General features: G+C 43.1%; 1 protein-coding gene across 34 annotated transcripts in view; it reads right to left on the bottom strand.

The window, feature by feature from the left end:
* The window catches only part of RBFOX1 (RNA binding fox-1 homolog 1), a 2,479,284-nt gene that overhangs the window by 395,438 nt on the left and 2,065,922 nt on the right, over window positions 1-17,924 (bottom strand). For 3 of the 34 annotated variants that reach the window (XM_063598345.1, XM_063598353.1, XM_063598355.1), the window contains exon 1: window positions 13,759-14,502. The exons of 25 other annotated variants lie outside the window; for them this stretch is intronic. In XM_063598345.1, the coding sequence (XP_063454415.1) occupies window positions 13,759-13,902 (144 nt within the window). In that variant the 5' untranslated portion in view covers window positions 13,903-14,502. Of the gene's footprint in view, window positions 1-13,758; window positions 14,509-17,924 lie in introns of those variants that run through there. 6 more of the 34 variants (XM_063598330.1, XM_063598336.1, XM_063598331.1 and 3 more) reach the window with 5 other exon arrangements.

The following is a 17,924-nucleotide window of genomic DNA, read 5'->3' as shown; positions in this document are numbered from 1 at the left end:
ACCATCACTGCCATCACCACTATCCCAACTCCATTACCATGGCCATCACCACCACCACCACTATCAACACCATCACCATTATTACCACCGTCACTACCATTACCACCATTATCACCACTACATCACCATCAGCACCATCACTACCACCAGCACTACCACCATCACCTTCATCACCACCACTACCACCGTCACCATTCACAATCACCACCACCACCATTTTCACATCATCACCGTCATCACTACCATCACCACCACAGTCACCACCACTATCACCACCACCATCACCACCATCACTTCCAGCATCAAAAGTAGAAGTATGTATTGAGCTCCTTCTGTTTGCTGGGTACTGTACTGGGGTGCTATACGAACTAGCTCGTGCCATACTCCTAACAATGCTATGTCTTTGTGGTCTTGCTGTTACCTCTATTTCATAAATGTAGAAATGAAACTGCAGAGAAGTCAAGACACATGCCCATAGAGCTAGTTGGAGGCCCATAAGATTTGTAATTTGTTTCAGACTCAAAGTCAGTTCTGTTTCACATTCCCGTGAATGCACTTCACTCCTGTACTCCTGTGGCTGGAGGCAGCGGGTGGAGGTACTGCTCAGTGGACATTTCATAAAACTGACTCCCCACTTCTCACCCACCATATTAGAAGTGGGATGCTACAGAGCACCTTGCCAAGCTGGTGAGTGCCTTTGTCTTTGGTGACTGCTACCAACTAATACATGAGACCAGTTGCTTGGTGATGGTAACGGTCCTAATGGCGATGGTGATAGTGGTGGTGATAATAGCAATGGATTGGTGACAGTGGTGATAGTGGTGGTGATGGTAGAGTTCAGATGAAAACTTCTGAGCTCCGGGAGCTTTGGCCTAAGATATGCTGAGACTGGCCTGTCACTCACTTCCATGAAGCTGCATACCACCCAGGTCAGTGCCACCTGACTTCACCAAAGCCTGCAGAAGTCTGACTTCAGGGAGTTGCATTTCTTCTCTTCTGGCTGAACATCAGCTTCGGGGATGAATCTCAGGCTTGATTTTCAAAACGTTTTACTCCTGGCCGTTTCTTTTCTGTCCACTCCTAGTCCAAGCGACCATCAGCTTGCACCAGTATTATCGCAGTGACTTCCTACTTGACACCCCCGTCCTCAGCTTTCTATCTTGTCTCCCTCTATTCTTGCAGAAAAGCCAAACTGGCTTTTGTAAAAAGGCTAAATATGGTCATTTAACTCCTGCCTAAACCCTCTTATTTTGTGTGTGTGTGTGTGTGTGTGTGTGTGTGTGTGTGTGTGTGTGTGTGTGTTCTGTCTTCTTCATTCGTCTTGGGAAAAAATCCAACTCTAGGTCAAGATTTCCAAACTCCAGTCGTCTCTGGCCCTTATGTGTCTCTTTACCCCTCTCTCACTGGCTTCCTGGTCCCTTTGTTTTTCCAGCATCTTAAAGACACCTAGGCATGCAACAGGCACTACACACACTCTATGCCTTAGTGTGAATCCTCTCTTCCACCCTGACCCCACCTCCTTGCCTACCTCCCACTCCATCTCAGCTTTGATGTCACTTCTTCAAAAAAGATTCCCTCACCCCTGAATCCAACTCCTACTCTTTTCCTTCAGAGCATTTATCACACCTGGCAAGGCACAGTTATGTGATGATCACTTGCTCATGGCCTGTCTCTCTCCCACAGACTTGTAACCTCCATGAACAAAAGCAGACCTGCTTTCCTTGTCTGTATCCCTTCAATGACCAACCCAATCTCTGAGACAGAGGCTAAATAAGGATGTGCTGCATGAATGAGTGAGTAAATTAATTATTAACCATTGACTTCAGAGAAATAATCAGATTTGAGGTGACTTAATCATTCTGGGCCTCACATGCCTTGCAAGAGATGACCAGCTACGGCTTCTGTAAACAGATCATGCAGTGTTAGGAAGATTATACAAACAGTTAAAAACATAGCATTTCTCTTCTCCGATAGTACCATGTAACTCTCAAAAGTCTGCTATGTGTAAGCAGATAGTCGTCTTATGTAATACAGTAACTGCTGCCTTGAATTAAAGACATCATTATTTTGGAAAGTTGATCTTTCTCTGATACACAAAGTGAAGGATCCATCCCTCATATAAACACATAATCTTCTTGGTACGCTGCATGATTAAAGAGGAAATGTGATTTTATTTTTTTGGAAACTGATATTTCTCACAAAGCCAGGAAGAACTATCAGAATAAAGGGATGTTTGTTTGGGTGAATCACCAGCTTTGCACAAATCCCAAGTGCTAATTGCATAATGGGTCTTTACAAAATGCTATAATATGGGTTCAGCTTGTTTCTTCTGTTTGGGGTTTGAAAAATAGATTGTTTAATAACCCATCAAAGATATATGTAAACCAAGTAAACAATAGAGCAGATGTTGACTGCTGTCTTGTGCCATGTAGACATAATTAAAAACAATGAGACACTCACGGATTCAAATAATAGAGAACAAACAAAAATACAAAAATCAGTACAATATAAATGTAAAGTGCATTTGCTGGACACCTGCTTTCCGAGTCCAAAATGCTGTATCATATGTCCCATGATGAAAAGTGTGTGTAATGTTCTTTATATATATATATATATATATTCTGTTCTCCACTTTTCAGGAAGACTATAAAAGGCTATCTTCCACAATGAATATTTGCTTCAATTTCATCATTACTGACAAGCATACTGGACAGTTAAAAAAAATTATAAGCAAAAATGTTAATAAGAACCAGATAGCTAAAACTTCCACATTTGTAAAAGAAATTCAAGCCCCCAGTATGGGGGGGGGATAGGGTAGAGTAGGGCTTTAATCATTTGTCTTTGCATTTATTCCTTCATGTATTCACTTCAGAATTCTACTAAAATGACATGTTTATTTCCTAAAAGCCTTACGTATCTTTCTTTTTTAACTCAAGAGCATTTCCTAAAATCAAGATTTTATCATAGACAAAAATATTACTGTTGACTGGAATATTTAAAGTATCATTCTAATTTTCTAAATATTCTGTTTTACCCCCTCAAACTCCTACTCTGTCTTCTGTTGGTTTTCAGTTCTCAGTTCTATAGGGAAAGAAATATCACCACACACAAAATGAAATGCATGACATAATTAAGAAAACACAAGTACAAGTGCAATTCATTAAAAAAAAAAAAGAAATAGAGCTTTTCTCGGCTGGTATCTTGAAAGATTGATTGAGGGCTCCAAATAAAATATATGAGGTTATGATTTGTTTTCTTCCAATTAGGAAAAAAATAAAAGCGGAGGTTAAAATTAGAGCTTTCTGTGGCTTACTCAAGAGAAGAAACTTTCCTACATCTAGAATTCCCAATCCGGAAAATAAATGTCCTCGATAACATTCAAAACGAAGCAGCATTCTTTTTCAGTGAAAAATTGAAAAAGAATCATTTTTAAAAGCCTCAAAAACCCCATTGTTTAAAGATCACATCAAGCTCCTGTTGACTTATCGTGAACAAATGGTGATTCGGCTTACAGTCAACTCGCCCTCTCCCCTGCCTGTTGTTTTTGATGATATAGAAGGACGGAGGATTCTAATGTGATCTCAATCTCTTTATGCTAATAAGAGTGTCAGCCCATTTTCACAGACAACACCATAAAGCATAAACACCAAATGGGAAACAAATAGGACCGTGATGCCACTGTGAAACAAACCAATCAGCCCTGAAACACCTAAGACAGATCGCATCCCATTCTTCATTCATTCTTTATAGAAAGGCAATGAAAATGTCTCTAAGTGAATCTGATTAAACACACACACATACACAACCGCACACAGGCGCACACCATCTCAGAGCTCAGGAAGGTTGTAAAGCACTAAATTCTTTTGATTTATGAAGCAGTCTTCACTGCACTGAGCAAAACAGCATGGCAAGGCAGGACCCAACTCCCTGAAATTCCTTTATGAACACGACCAGGCCCCGCAAGTGAACAAAAGCAGTGTTTCGTGGTGTATAAATCATTAATACGGTGCCGGGCAGTGACTGCGTTTCCTCTGTTAGTTGGAGAGCTCCCCAGTACAACAGAGATTTGGGGATTGGAATTGGTTGAGGAGAAATACACTCCATCATTCTCAGTGCTGATGATTCTCACAGCCTCGTTCTTTCCCCTCTCCCTCCCTCCTCCCCAAGTCCAACAGCCTCATGGTTTGTTGCAATTCATTAAACAAAATCGTAATGACTTAAAAAAACAAAATCGGGAAGAGCTTCAAAGTTGACAGGTCGCCTGAACTCTTTCCTCTTTTGGCAAGTCCTGCCTTTAAAGGAAAAGAGGCCCACTCCATCAATTGGAGCTATTCTTCCATCGCAGGAACCTGGCAGAGGTCTCTCCGTAAATCATACAGAACCAGCCACTGGCCGGCACAGTGAGGAGGAGGACATAGGGATGGTGCAGAATAGTGGTTCTAAGTGTCGGTTCTGGGGCGAAAGTGTCTGGTTTTAAATATCAGCTCTCCCACCTAAGCCTTGGATTCTGCATCTAAAAATGAAGCCATTAATTTCAACTCCCTGGAGGCTTTTTTGTGGGGGATTAAATGTGATAATCCATGTAAAAGTGCTTAGTCGTGTGCTTGTCACAAAGCACTCCATAAAAGTTATTGATTATTTCATTATTTTAATTATTTTATTATTATGATCATCATTGTGAAAGAAGGCTGGCTTCTCTCATTACCTAAATGGTCTTACAAGCTGCCTCTCCTACTGCTGTCCGAAAGAGCCTCATTTTTTGAACGGAACCAAAGAGCCTTAAAAAAAAAAAAAAAAAAAGATAAAAAGAAAGAAAGGAAAAAAGAAAGTCTTCAGGAATCCTGAGTCACATATTCTAAATGGAGACCCCCAGTGGAAGGTTCTGCCACTGCACCATGAAGAAAAGAATTTCTCCACTCAACCCCTTCCTGTGTTAACTGCTCATTGCAAACCCTTAGGGGGAAAAGGAAGAAAGAAAGAAAGAGCAAACAAACAAACAAAAAATTGCATAGTTTTATACAGATTATTTGGTTGAGAGAACCTGTCCACGAGTTTAAGCAGAGACAATAGATAGATACAAAGCAAAGCCACTTTCAGGAGGCGCTTTCGTGTTTCCAGAAATTCCAGGAGTGGCCCGGATGAAGAGTGATGTGGAACTAGGAGTCCCACACCCCTTTGTTTTGCTTCAGAAGGAAGAGCAGCAGTGGGGAACACGCTGCCTCTCCTAGAACAGATCCAGGGCATGAAAATGCACGTGTCAGCTTTCCCGGTCCATCCTGAAACTGGGGTACCCTCCCAGACATCAGTGCCAAGCACCCAGGCACCCTGGGGCCCCCAGAGAGCCCCACCAGACTGTCCCAGACTCTCCTGGGTGACAATCTACACTTTAGCAGGGCCCCACCATATTAAAGCTTATGGGAATAAACTTCAACGTGTGCCCACGTCTCTGGCATCACAGAATAATGACGTTCTGAATGGAAATAAATGAAGGCCCTGCAGTGTGATTCTGTCAGCTTTTGAAAGTAAATAACTTCGCTACTGACAAGAGCAAGACAATTTTTATTTTCCCTCCTCCTGACAGTGAGCATTAATTGAGCTGTGTAGCCATATTACAATCCAGTGACACAAGCAGAAATGACAGCTCACCGGAGGAAGAAAGAGAAGAGCTCCCAAACAGGGTAGTGGAACCAAGAAGACCCGGAGTGACACCCAAGTCCCTTGTGTCTGTGTCCTTGGCAGGCCATGGGTGTATTAATCATGTTAATTTGAGAGAAATGGAAAGCAGAAGTTTATGTCCAGCTTCAATAAACAAATCCTACATTTCTTTAACATATTGCCTTCCTTTGTTTCATTGTTGTTATTGTTGCTGTTGAGAAAGAGTTTCACTCTTGTTGCCCAGGCTGGAGTGCAATGCCACAATCTCGGCTCACTGCAACCTCTGTCTCCTGGGTTCAAGTGATTCTCCTGCCTCAGCCTCCTAAGTAGCTGGGATTACAAGTGTGCTCCACCACGCTCAGATAATTTTTGTATTTTTAGTAGAGACAGGGTTTCACCATGTAGGCCAGGCTGGTCTCAAACTCCTGACCTCAAGTGATCCACCTGCCTCTGCCTCCTAAAGTGCTGGGATTACAGGCGTGGGCCACTGCGCCCGGCCCTTCCTTCATTTCTTTATCAAACATCTATAGGCTGCTCACTGCATCCCAGGCACTGAGCTAAGTGTTCCCATTTGCATCTTACTTAATCTCACAAAGAACAGTATGAAATGGTTATTCTAATCCCTGTTTTTCTGAAGGAGCAATTAAGGCCCCAAATAAAAAAAAAAAACAACTATCTTGCTCAATTCAGCTGGATCAGCTAATTGAATAACAGAGTTGGGATTGAGCCTTCAGCTCAGGACTTCTGTCCTACGTATAACTTCAGAAACACTACCATTTTTCAAAAAAACCTGTACTTTTGGGAAGGTTGATACCATGATACCAACTGGCTCTAAATAGATCTGGGTTTTTCATCTGATTTTGTGAGACACTTGAGATGGACAGCTGGCTAATGCAGTGTGTAAACCTCGCTGTTCCTTCTGGGTTTAGGTACCAATATTGCTCTCAACCTTTCCATAAGAGCAGGGCTTGCCCCATGCCTGGCTTCAGTCAGAGCAAGAGGAAGCTGATCTATGGAAGGGAAAAACCGGGGATGTTTGTTACTGTTTTTGATAAGGGGAATCTAGTCATTGAGGTGAATCCTGAGCAAACATCAAATGCCAAAAAAAAAAAAGAAAAGGCTCATCAAGACTAAACCTTTTATGCATTTACTCATCAGTCCTGGGAAATTGGAGTCACTTAAATCCTACAGTTGCTTCTACTTTGTTCTATGGCCACAAAAGGGGAGAAAAAAATAATCATTGCATCCCTGGGAACACACACTAACCTTCTGAATGCTTTCCACTCCAGTTCCACTTCCTAATTTTGATTCTGTTTCAAGACACATAAAGAAAAGGATCAAAACAGGGTAAGGCTGCTCTTCAGCTAGAGCTTGGCTGAGTGCTAAGGACCACAGCAGCTTCCCAGTCCCAGCCCCATCATCTTAAAGCCCTCCTTGGGATGTAGATGTTGAATGTATGGCTATTTTCCTTTATTGTGCACTACTGGCTGCTGATCTGGCAGATGGAAAAAAAAGCATCACAAAGAACTTAACTCTAGCCCTGCCCCTTGCAAATTAGGTCAAGGTAGGGGAATGAGTAATTCCAGACCAGACACGGCAGAGGATTCCCAGGCAATCCAGCAGGCCAAGCGGAAGTTTTCCAAAGCGTTGTACTGCATGCATGGTTCACAAGATGGCAAAGAGATGAACAATGTAACAGACTATCTGTGAGGACAGGGGCCTTTGCTTTGCTCCCTGGGAGAGTCTAGAAGGGCAGCTGGAGTTCCATAAACCTATCAGGAGTTCCATCAACATGGAATGGGTGGATGGACAGGTGAATTAATACATGTATGCTGGGAAAGTGTGATCACAGGTGTGATTCCGTGACTGTGTTTTATTTGGTTTGGGCAAGTCTATGTTTAATATGTAAGTTAATTTTAAAAAATATTAAGTAGATATCAACTCTGGTAATGGGTAGATTGGCAGGACTTAGGAAGTGGTGCGTGAATGTCTGAAGTTTGAGAAATACTGGACCATGACAATTATTTCCATGTTAATAAGTATGCCCCTTGATGAAGTTTTGATAAAACATACCAACAGGACTATGGGTGCTCCACAGTTAACGTCAGTTTTTACAGTTTTGATCAACATCTTCTCCTCCTCTCTACCTCCTCCCCACCAACCCTGGTTCCAAATTCTGTCACTTTTTTAGCCGGGATCAATCAATCAGGGCTATAGCATGACAGGAAGATCAGAAACAACAGTGAAAAGCCTCTTTCCCCAAACCCTCTCAGGAGCCAGGACATTCCAACCACACAAGCTCTTTCCTAATCGTATGCCAGGCTCAGGAACTGCATTTCAGGATCCTTCAGAGAGAACCCTGGCCAGCTGTGTCTCCCAGCAGAGGCAGCCCGCGGGTCCATTGCTCATTTCGCTAGCTCGCCTGTATTCAGCATGGTTAAAGGGCCAGGGCCAGGGCTCTTCTGGGCCATTGTGCCTGAGAGCTGACCCTATCTGACACAGCCGCCCTCAATAGGGCTGGGTGAGGCAAGCTGCATCATGCCAACAGCCACGGGCCAACGCTCAGCCCGGCAGAGTTCTCTTGGGCAGCACCCGGCAATAGGAAACTTTATTGATGAATGGAACTTTCTTTGCTTTTCTTAATTGAATTAAACAGAACACTGGGACACTTCTCCCCGTCCATTAAAAAGGTGTCTGCAGATGGGGCAATTACACCCACACCTGTCAGCTCTGCTTCATTCGCGGGATGACATGTCCTGCTCATCACCCAGCCCCCTTAGGCACAGAGTCAGCAACCTGATTTTGTTTACAATGCTGCAATTTCGTTCCCTTCCACAGGACTATTATTTGCCTGACAAACTACACTGTTTTTACCCGGCCAATATGAATAAACAAGCATTATGTTTCCTCTTGGGGCAAAGAACCTGGTTAAATGAATCAGAAAACCCTAAAAAAGACTGTCTACCCTCAGTCCATCAGCTACTGGAGAATTACTCAAGGGTCAGCTGTAAGGAAAACAGATGGCGGGTGAGCACTAATAACACGGACTTTTCTCCAGCCGGGCAAAGGCAGGAGCGGCCAGTTGCATGTTATAACACAGAAACTGCCTCAAAATGGCAGGCAGGGCAGGCGAATCGCACAAGGCTTTGGTCTGTGGATGAACAGATGCTTACAATTTTCAGAAGTGATTGTTGGATTAAGTAATTTTAAAGCAGAGGCAGCCCAGGTGGCCCTGCAGTCCATGTCCACAACACGCAGCTCTCCATAGGTTCCCCAAAGGGGGGAAGCACAGATGACCCCCAGCTCACCTGAAATGTGGGCCTTACCTGGCTGATAACAGCCTAACATTTCATGCCTTCTCTTAATTGGAAAAGATCAGAGAAACAAGAAAGATTGGTTAACCAGTTTACAAAGTAAGACATCCCTCTAGAAAGAGACTGAGGGACCTTTCTTCTATCGGGCAGCCACCTGGGCCTGGAAATGTGCTCATTCCAGCCACTTAAATTCCTTTAAACAATTCAGACATGAAGCTAATCTATCCTAATTCTTTTCTGCTTTATTGACACTATCGACCACCCCCAATCCACAGAACTATCTAATAAATCAACACGGGATTAAGCCAAAAAGAAAGAATGTGATAAATTCCATTTGGACCCCTATAAATCATCAGATGGAGTAACACAAGGTAAGTAACTGCAATGAGAATTGAACTTTTCTACACAGTCATAATTGTTATGACCTACCTAATGTTTCCAAAATTTATAACCGTGGCTGGTGCATGGGGCCACCCTCCCCAACGCCTGCAGCCTTCCTGCGAGGGCCCATCTTCCCCAGGTGATTCTCTGAACTGAGAATCGCTCTCTAATTAAAGACAGAAAGGGTTGATATGCAGGTTTCAGTTCAATTGCTTTCGATCTGAAGATGTCCACAGTGAGCAATGGCTTCATTTACTGGGAATTACCCTTTGTACAAACCACTTCACTACTTAAAACAAACCACATGGATCATCATTAAGTGGGAAAAATTACCAATCTTCGAATATTGACAGTGGCATGGCCCACTTTAGAGGCTCTTTTCTGCCCCCTCTAATGTGGATTTTAAGCATTTGACGTATTTTTAAATTTAGGCTGATAAAAAGGTTCTCAGTGGATAGGGCTTGACAGATGAGAAGCTTTCTTAGAATAGTACTGAGAGACGCTGGTGGTGTAAGAACAGAGAAAATTAAGTTAATATGCTACTGATCCTCTTTCAGGACATTAAACTCAGTGGAAAAAAAAAAAACAGCTCTGGGTGGAATCTGACACGCAGTTTGCATCAGAAAACGAATCTCATCATCCATCCTGTCTGTTGCCTCACCATACCTTACCATGAGATGGGTGCTATAAGGTTTGCCCTCTATTACTTAGAATGGAAAAAACCATCTCTAGATTTCTGTGTCCTGTGTGTCCGTGTGTGTGTGTGTGGCTGTTTTCTATTTCTTCTCTATCAGGAAAACAAAATAGGTTCTCTTTTGACCTAGCTTGCTGCAAACCCCCTAATGTGGAATTGTATTCAGAATTATTCCTCAAAGCAAGAATGGTTCCATGAGTACTTACTTTGGAAAGTGGAAGATTATGTATTGGGGATATGTGAGTTCTAAGTTCAGCTTCAAGAAGATTCACCATCAAAGAAGACACAGCATGAAGCCACTGCAGTGCATCAGGAAAGGAGATTGAGGCAGGGACTTTCCCTGGACAGCAAGATTGAAGCCAATTGCTCCAAGGACTACTTGTCCGTTCCATCTGAAAGTGGTTGACAACCACAAAATATATGCTCTATACTAGGTGTGTGTGTATATGTGTCTGTGTGTATGTATACACATTTGTGTGTTCCTATGTGAGTACATCATTGGGTCTGATATCTAGACGCCAAAAGAACTATTTAGCATTATCCCACCTTGCAGCTCTAAACTGTAGTAACATCTTGGATGTGGAGGAAAAAAGAGGAGAAGGAGAAAAGAAAAGAAATCGTAGCTGTAAGTAAACACTTATCTAGATAAAAGTTATTGGGACATACAAATAAGTGAAACAGGATAAGTCAAATGATGTAAACATCAAAGTTGCTTCTTCATTGGCCTAAGTAAATAAATTATTCGTGGCAAAAGTGATATGTTGTCACTTACACTTGGCCATTCAGAGTAGACTCCGATGCTGAGGCACCCCAACTGATTTTTGTTTTTATGAGTTGTCTTATGGATAAATCTGTGAGAATTTAGGAGGAAAGGTTGGATGTTCATGCTGAGACAAAGAAAGCATTTGATGAAGTCATTTTCCTTAGCTAATGGATAAGAAATAACCATATGAAACTGCATTCCAGAAAAATATACTTCAGGGAAGACTCGATGGCCAGTGATCAGAGTTTGTGGATTTATAAAACAGAATGATAAATGCTCCAAAATAAGATCAATGTGGGTTGATTACTTTCTTACATAATTGGTGATCTCAATGACAAAGACTTCTGAATTATGTTTATTTCTAAACAATTATAAAATAAAATTGTTTTCAGTGAAGGTGTTACTTATCATAAATGTTGCCTGATTCGTCCACTTGATCAATTTACTTTGAGATCAAAGATTACCCTTCTGCTCACCAAAATTAGCTAGAGATCCAATAATAGCTACAGATTAAAGGCAGATAAAAAATATAGTAGTGGTGTCTGGGTACAAGATACATAAATCATATCGATAAGTAGTATGTGCAGATTAAACTATTTCACACTCTTAATCAGCCGATTGTCTGGAATGCTAAATAAAATAAGTGACTTGAGACTTTTAAACGAACTATCATGACAGTAATGGCCAGGAGAGATGACTCCAGGTATATCACTTACACCCTAGCGGTGAGCTTCCAGGAAGGGCTAGAAAACCTAATTCTGAATGAGACAGGCAAAAATAAACGACTGCCTTTATTATACTTCAGGTATTCAGTGAAGCTCAGAGAAAATACACACACACACACACACACACACGCACACGCACACCATTCCCACATTATGTCATAATATCACATTATAAACACTTTCACAGATAGCATTGCAAGTCCTTTCAGGGGAGGGGGAGACGCATTCCAAAGCACATTTCAAAATCCACCCTCCATCTATCTTCATATGGAGCCATGATGCTGATTTAGTCACTTCTAAATATTTGTTGTGGCTGCCAATGTTTTCTTCAAGCCTCCCCTTTCCAGAGCAGGGGTGTTTTTCCTCGTGGGAGAGACTGCCTGGAAGATGCTGAGAACCTTTGTGTTTATCTTATATGTTTGTTCTTCTCATGGCACGAATAACCTCTCACTCAAAGTCACTATCTTCTCTCCTAAGTTGTGCCCAAATGAGTAAGCCAATTTAAAAATCTAGAAGGTAGAAACATGGATGTATTTTTGAAAAAAACACAAACAACACCACACAAAGGAACGGAGAACATTGAGTACCTATAGCATTCTACTTGCTAGGTAAATGATATTCAAATTGATTAATAAATAACATGAAAGAAGTAAATGTAAAAGGCAAAAGATCAACTCAGTAATAATTTGATAAATCCAACTGAGGCTTAGCATCTATAGAAATGCTCATTAGAATTTTCTTCTGGTGGAAATAACTGGTATAAAACGCACATGCACATACACATTTACACACACACCCACAGCAAAGGCACAGAAATTGTGGAAGATGAAGCATATAATATGTTATCAATACTCTCTTGGGAAATGTTTTCTGGCACGATTTACTCAATAATGAATGTAATAAAATACTATTTAAAAGAACAAATTGGTTCCCAAGATTTTTTTAAGACTGTTCTCAAAAAGACATGCAACAGAAAATACACCTAAGAAATATTTACTGGAGGCAACCAACTTGATAGAAAATCACCCAAATGTTCAACACAGAATCCTGACATTTTATAAAAATATACTTTCCTTTAACACAGGTTGAAATTGAGGGTCTTGGGGAAGAGGGCCACTCTCAACTCTTGCATAGGAAGTTCTGTTCACACACTCATGTTAACAAATGGTACTCTTGAAGTGAGTCCATGGAAAAACAGATAAAATGAGTATAATCACTGTAAACCTTCATAGAATAGGATGGAGATCCTGCCAGGGAGAAAGGATTTTCATCTGCATGACAAAACCCCTTCTAGCCCTTCAGTTCACATCCACTGCCCCTGCCCAATGACAGAGAGCTGGCCTGTCACCCTACAAGGGCAGTGCTGAGCTATTTCCCAAGCCCAGGAACCAACTCAGGAAGCAACCCTTCCAATAAAGAAAGAATGACAGAGCAGAGAGGGTCCCAAGGAAACACCCTGAGAAAGACAGAGAGTAAGCTGTCAAAAGACTGAAATGTGCACAATGAATGGAAAATAAAGCAAACACAGACTCCCTCAGCAAGACCACTAAGGAGAAGTGAAAGGGAGAAAAAAACCCACACACGCACACACACACAAACACCCTTACACATGCCAACAAAGACAACATCCTAAACAGCTCACCTTCTTCACAGCATTGCCAGTGAGTTTGAAGGCAGACTGGGGCTGACACACTCCAGAAATTCAAATGCTGCGATCCCATGCGGACCGAATATAGCACCACACAAACTTAGGAAAACACACACACACACACACACACACACACACACACACACACCACACCACACACCACACACTTCTCCTTTCCACTCTCTATTAAATCAGCTGAATTAACACTACAGGCACCGGAATGCCTCCACAAAGATTCAAACTCTTAGCATCAAAGGGGTCTTAGACTCAGATCACCACGAAAGGCACTGACACAAGGAAGATGGTAGCAAGGAAAAGGCAGTTTTCCATTTCAAACTCCCGGTGCCCAGGCTGGGCATCAGGCGGTTTTAAAGTATTCAGACAGGTGCAGAAACATCTCAGCGCGAGGTGCCTGGGCTCCACAGAGAGCGGGAGGCTTCCATCCACCCTTTCCATCGCAACGCGGGAGCCCCCTCCTCAGAACCTCCATAAGGCACCGAAGCGCAGCCCAGTACGCACGGGGACCCATCTGGCCCAGCCCCAGGAAAGCAGCCACCGAGGGCAGACGCGCGCCTTACCTGCTGTAAGTACATAAAAGTCAAGGCACACGAAAGCTGGGGACACATGCCCACGTTGGGGAGCGCCACGCAGGTGGCCCCCGTCAGAGGATGCTGCATCATGTCTCTCTGGCGCCCGCCGAGCCCGAGTGGGGACGCTTGCATGCAATCACGTTGCTCTCTGCCTGGGCGCTACAATTTTTTTTTCTTTTTTAATTTTGCTGGTTATCTAAGTCAACGACCGGTGGCTCACGCTGTCTCTCTCTCTCTCTCTCTCTCTCTCTCTCTCTGTCTCTCTCCCCCTCTTTCTTCCTCCCTCCCCCCACCGCACCCCGCCGGTCCCTCCTCCCTGGCTCTCCCCGCCTGGGGATGTGCTAGATCCCGGCGTTCCTCTGCCTCCAACTAAAACACTTGCGGGGACCTGGAAACTATTTGGTTCCCTTCGCGCGGTCGTCTGGCTTTTCTGGGTTGTTGGACCTGCTTTTTGATCCCCCGGAAAGTGGAAGGGACCCCCCACCCCATACCCCTGTGAAGGTGACACGAGAACCGGCAGAGGGAACTTCTCTGGAAGGTGCAGGGGATGCGCTGCCCTCCCGAAGAGGCTAAATGGGAGGGGGGCAAGGATAGCGAGAGGGAGGGAGGGAGGGAGAGGAGGAAGGGGTGGGACGGAGGTAGAGAGGGAGAGAGGAAGAGAGAGGGAGGGGAGAGGCAGAGAGAGAGAGAGAGAGAGGGAGGGTAAAGAGAGAGAGAGATTGAGAGAAAGAGAGGAAGAAAGGTTTTGACTCACACTGAAGCTCACTCCGTTGGTTCTGATGCTGTCTGTCTCCTCATTTGTCAAATGGGTCCAGGGGAAAGATTTTTTTTCCTTTTTTTCCTTCCCTCCCCTTCGCTTTTTTTTAGATTATTTATTATTTTTTGTTTACAAAAAACACTCACCAAAATTTAAATTGGGTCTGCTAAAACCCTCTGCCGGTGAGCAGGCGAGCGAGCGCCCCACGCGCCCGGCATCAGGCGAGCTGGACAATTAGCGCGATGGCCCAGCTGGGACCCACAGTGGTAGATGTTGGTGGCGGTGCGTTTGCCGGATTCCTTGCCAAATAAACACAGAAAAGGGATTTCCCCTCCTCAGGAGGTGGAGTGCTGAGACGTTAGGGGCTGGGGGCAGGAGGGAGCTTGGGCTGAGGGAGGGGAGGAGGTTTCTGCGCCCCCCAGCAGAGCACCGAAGCGCCGATGCACCCCCGGGCGTTTGGGGCGCAGCTTTCGCTCTGTGCCTCGCCTTGGTTGGGCAGGCAGCCCCGAGCCAGCGAACCAGCCCCTAAGCTGTTCAATGAGAGCAACCGCCCAGGCTGGAGTGGAAATCAAGCCTGTTGGACTAACGTGCCAGCTCCGGGCGACTGGAAGGGGGCTTCTCCCAGCCCAGAACACCCGCTCCTCTCAAATTATAAATGCACAGGGTAGGGAAGTCCGTGTCTGATAAGAGATTACTCCGTCGGCTGCAGGGAGCAAATTACAATGGTTTATTTATTTATTTTTTTATTCTTGCCTGTCCAGCCCTCCTTGGCCAAATTAACATTCTGCTCTTACAAACGGGTCTCCCCTCCCCTTTATTTTATGAAGTAATAATTATTCATTAGTAGATTTCGTTAGTCTTTATGCAATAAAATAGGATGTGATCTGCAAATCGAAAGAAAATATTAAGACTCTAACTCGTCCTTGGTCCTGACAGGAAAAAAAAAAAAAAAAAGCACATTCTTGCATTCTTGGCAGCAATAAAATCGTGATCAGGAATAGTAGCCATATTTTTTTTAATATAGATTTTGACCCAGTGATTGGATTTTCTTTTTTGTTTGTTTGTTTTCAGACCAAAAGATCAGCTGTCTAAACAGCAGCTTTTTTGATTGTTGGGCTTCCTGAAAGAAACCTTGCTGACAGCTTCTCACTGACCTGCAGGACGGAACCGTACCTGAGAGGGGATGGGGGCTCTCTCACAAAAGAATATTTGGGGCAGAACCCTGGAACTGGCCACCAGGGACATCCCAAATATCCCCTCCTCCTCAGGGCTCACCCCGACATCCTCAGCCAAATGAAGGCTCTGAACCCAGCCATCAGCTCGCAAGGCACAACTCACTTTGCAGGCTAATCAAAATGCTTTCTGAAGAAAAGAAAACTAATTATCCCACGGCTCTATTTTTTGTTGTCGTTCTGTTTGAAATAACTATGAAGTCTTCACTCTGCCTAACACTAGGCCCCAACCCGCTGTTTCTTTCTACTTTTCATCTTGCAAAACCAGTGCCTCCAACCTCTCTGGGGCTCACACATCCCATCAATTTATCAGGGACACAGTAGCATGTTTAACCCTTTAGCCCTAGGCAGAAGTTCATCCAGGGGAGTGGGAAAGTAGAGGCTGGTATTCGGTACTGCTTTTATTGGGGGGTGCTGGCAGTGGTTAGTTTGAAAAACGTTTGCTGTACGTTGCATCAGAGGTCACATTCATGGGACAAGCTTTGATTAACAAATATAAGAATTCCCTCTTTTCTTCTCTTACTTCCTACCTGCCTTTATTTATTTATTTTTGCATTCACAAAACTAAAGAGAAAGTCACTCCACAGAACACAAATGGAATAAAAGGCCAACCATTCTACCTTTCCAATCCTCACTCTCCCTTTCCCATTCTTTACTGTTGCCTCAAGCAATCTGCTGTACTGACGGGTTCGCACTGCTTTCCTTTATTTTTTTTCTCTTGCTGGCATTAGAAAAGCCTGTAAATAACCCAAGAAGAGGAGAGAATTTTTTCCTTCAGCTCATTTTCATAAGAAACATGATAAATAATACATGGCACTTTAATAAGACTTTATCTGAATGGTTTAATGAAAAACAAATACATTATGTAAAGACCCAATAAATGCTCTTGGCTGCACTGAGGCAATACAGATTTTCCAGTCCGTTTTCTCCCCAAAGTTGGAACCCCTCAGTGGTGATTAGATCCCCACAGATCCATCTTGCAATAACGGCTCCGCCATTCCCTTAAACTTAAGTTTTCACAGTCAGACACACTGAAGATCTGCAAAGTACAACATGAGAACCAGACCTAAATCCACATCAAAATTATTTGGAGTCGGGCTCTGCTCTCTGGATAACTAAACCTGAACATCTCTCCACCAGTGCATGCAAACACAATCACACACGGGGACAAGTCCCCTTCCCATAAACACTGCAACTATATTAAGGAGCCCAGAGGAACACTTTTCCATTGATAACATCAGTGCTCCTTAATCAGGAATAGGGCATCCAAAGACCCCAAATCAAATGGTAGCATCATATCCACAACCATCGCTCACTTGATGACAACACTTTGCCAGCCTTTTAAACAGCATCTGGGGATAGCAAATTTGAATTCCATCTCAAAAGAGACTGAGAAAGAGCCATATCAAGGCCACTAGCTCTGGCATGATTCTCCAACATCAATAAATGGGAGAAGTGGGGAAAGAAAATACTCTTATCTCTCCACAAAAAAAAATTCTAGGCATTCAACATCACATGGGTTCACATGCATTCAAGGGCCACCCTGCCTGCATTTCAGCTACAAGGACCCTTAATGGAATGGTTATACATACCCCACAGGAAGCTGAAAAAGTGCAGGAAAATTGGCAATGAATAATGTCATCTTCAAATGAAACTTCCTTAGGCAGAAGGCAACTACCCAAGTTTTATTGACTCGTAAAATAATGTTGTAACTTTTTTTCTTCCCCCAACTTTGCCAGCAATTTAAAAGAAGAATGGAAACCATTTTTTTCTTTTCTCATTTTCATAACTATTTATTATAACTTCCCAAGGCTGTTAAAATAGCAGACATTCCACTAAAAAAAAAAATACTTTCTATAACAGTTGCCATACCTCAGAGCAAGCAAGACTCCAGTCAGACAGAAAGAAGGACTTGAACTTCAATGTAATCATCTATACTGGGGTTAGCTCAGTGGCAATGTCAAGGTGTGACTTAGAAATATTTTACTTTCACTTCCAAATTTAATGTGGACGACAATATAGTCTCCATCTGCATTAAAGTGAGCATGAAAGTATCTTTAGAAAACTTTATTATTTATCTGTATCAAAAGCACTTTGAGTCACTGGCTTGCTCGAACACCTGAATCATATTTAGTTAGTGCTGATCTCATTCCAGGCACTGTTCT

Source organism: Pan paniscus, chromosome 18, assembly GCF_029289425.2.
Source record: "Pan paniscus chromosome 18, NHGRI_mPanPan1-v2.0_pri, whole genome shotgun sequence".
Taxonomy (NCBI): Eukaryota; Metazoa; Chordata; class Mammalia; order Primates; family Hominidae; genus Pan; species Pan paniscus.
Note: the sequence above shows the minus strand (reverse complement) of the source record. Positions and strands in the feature narration are given on the sequence as shown.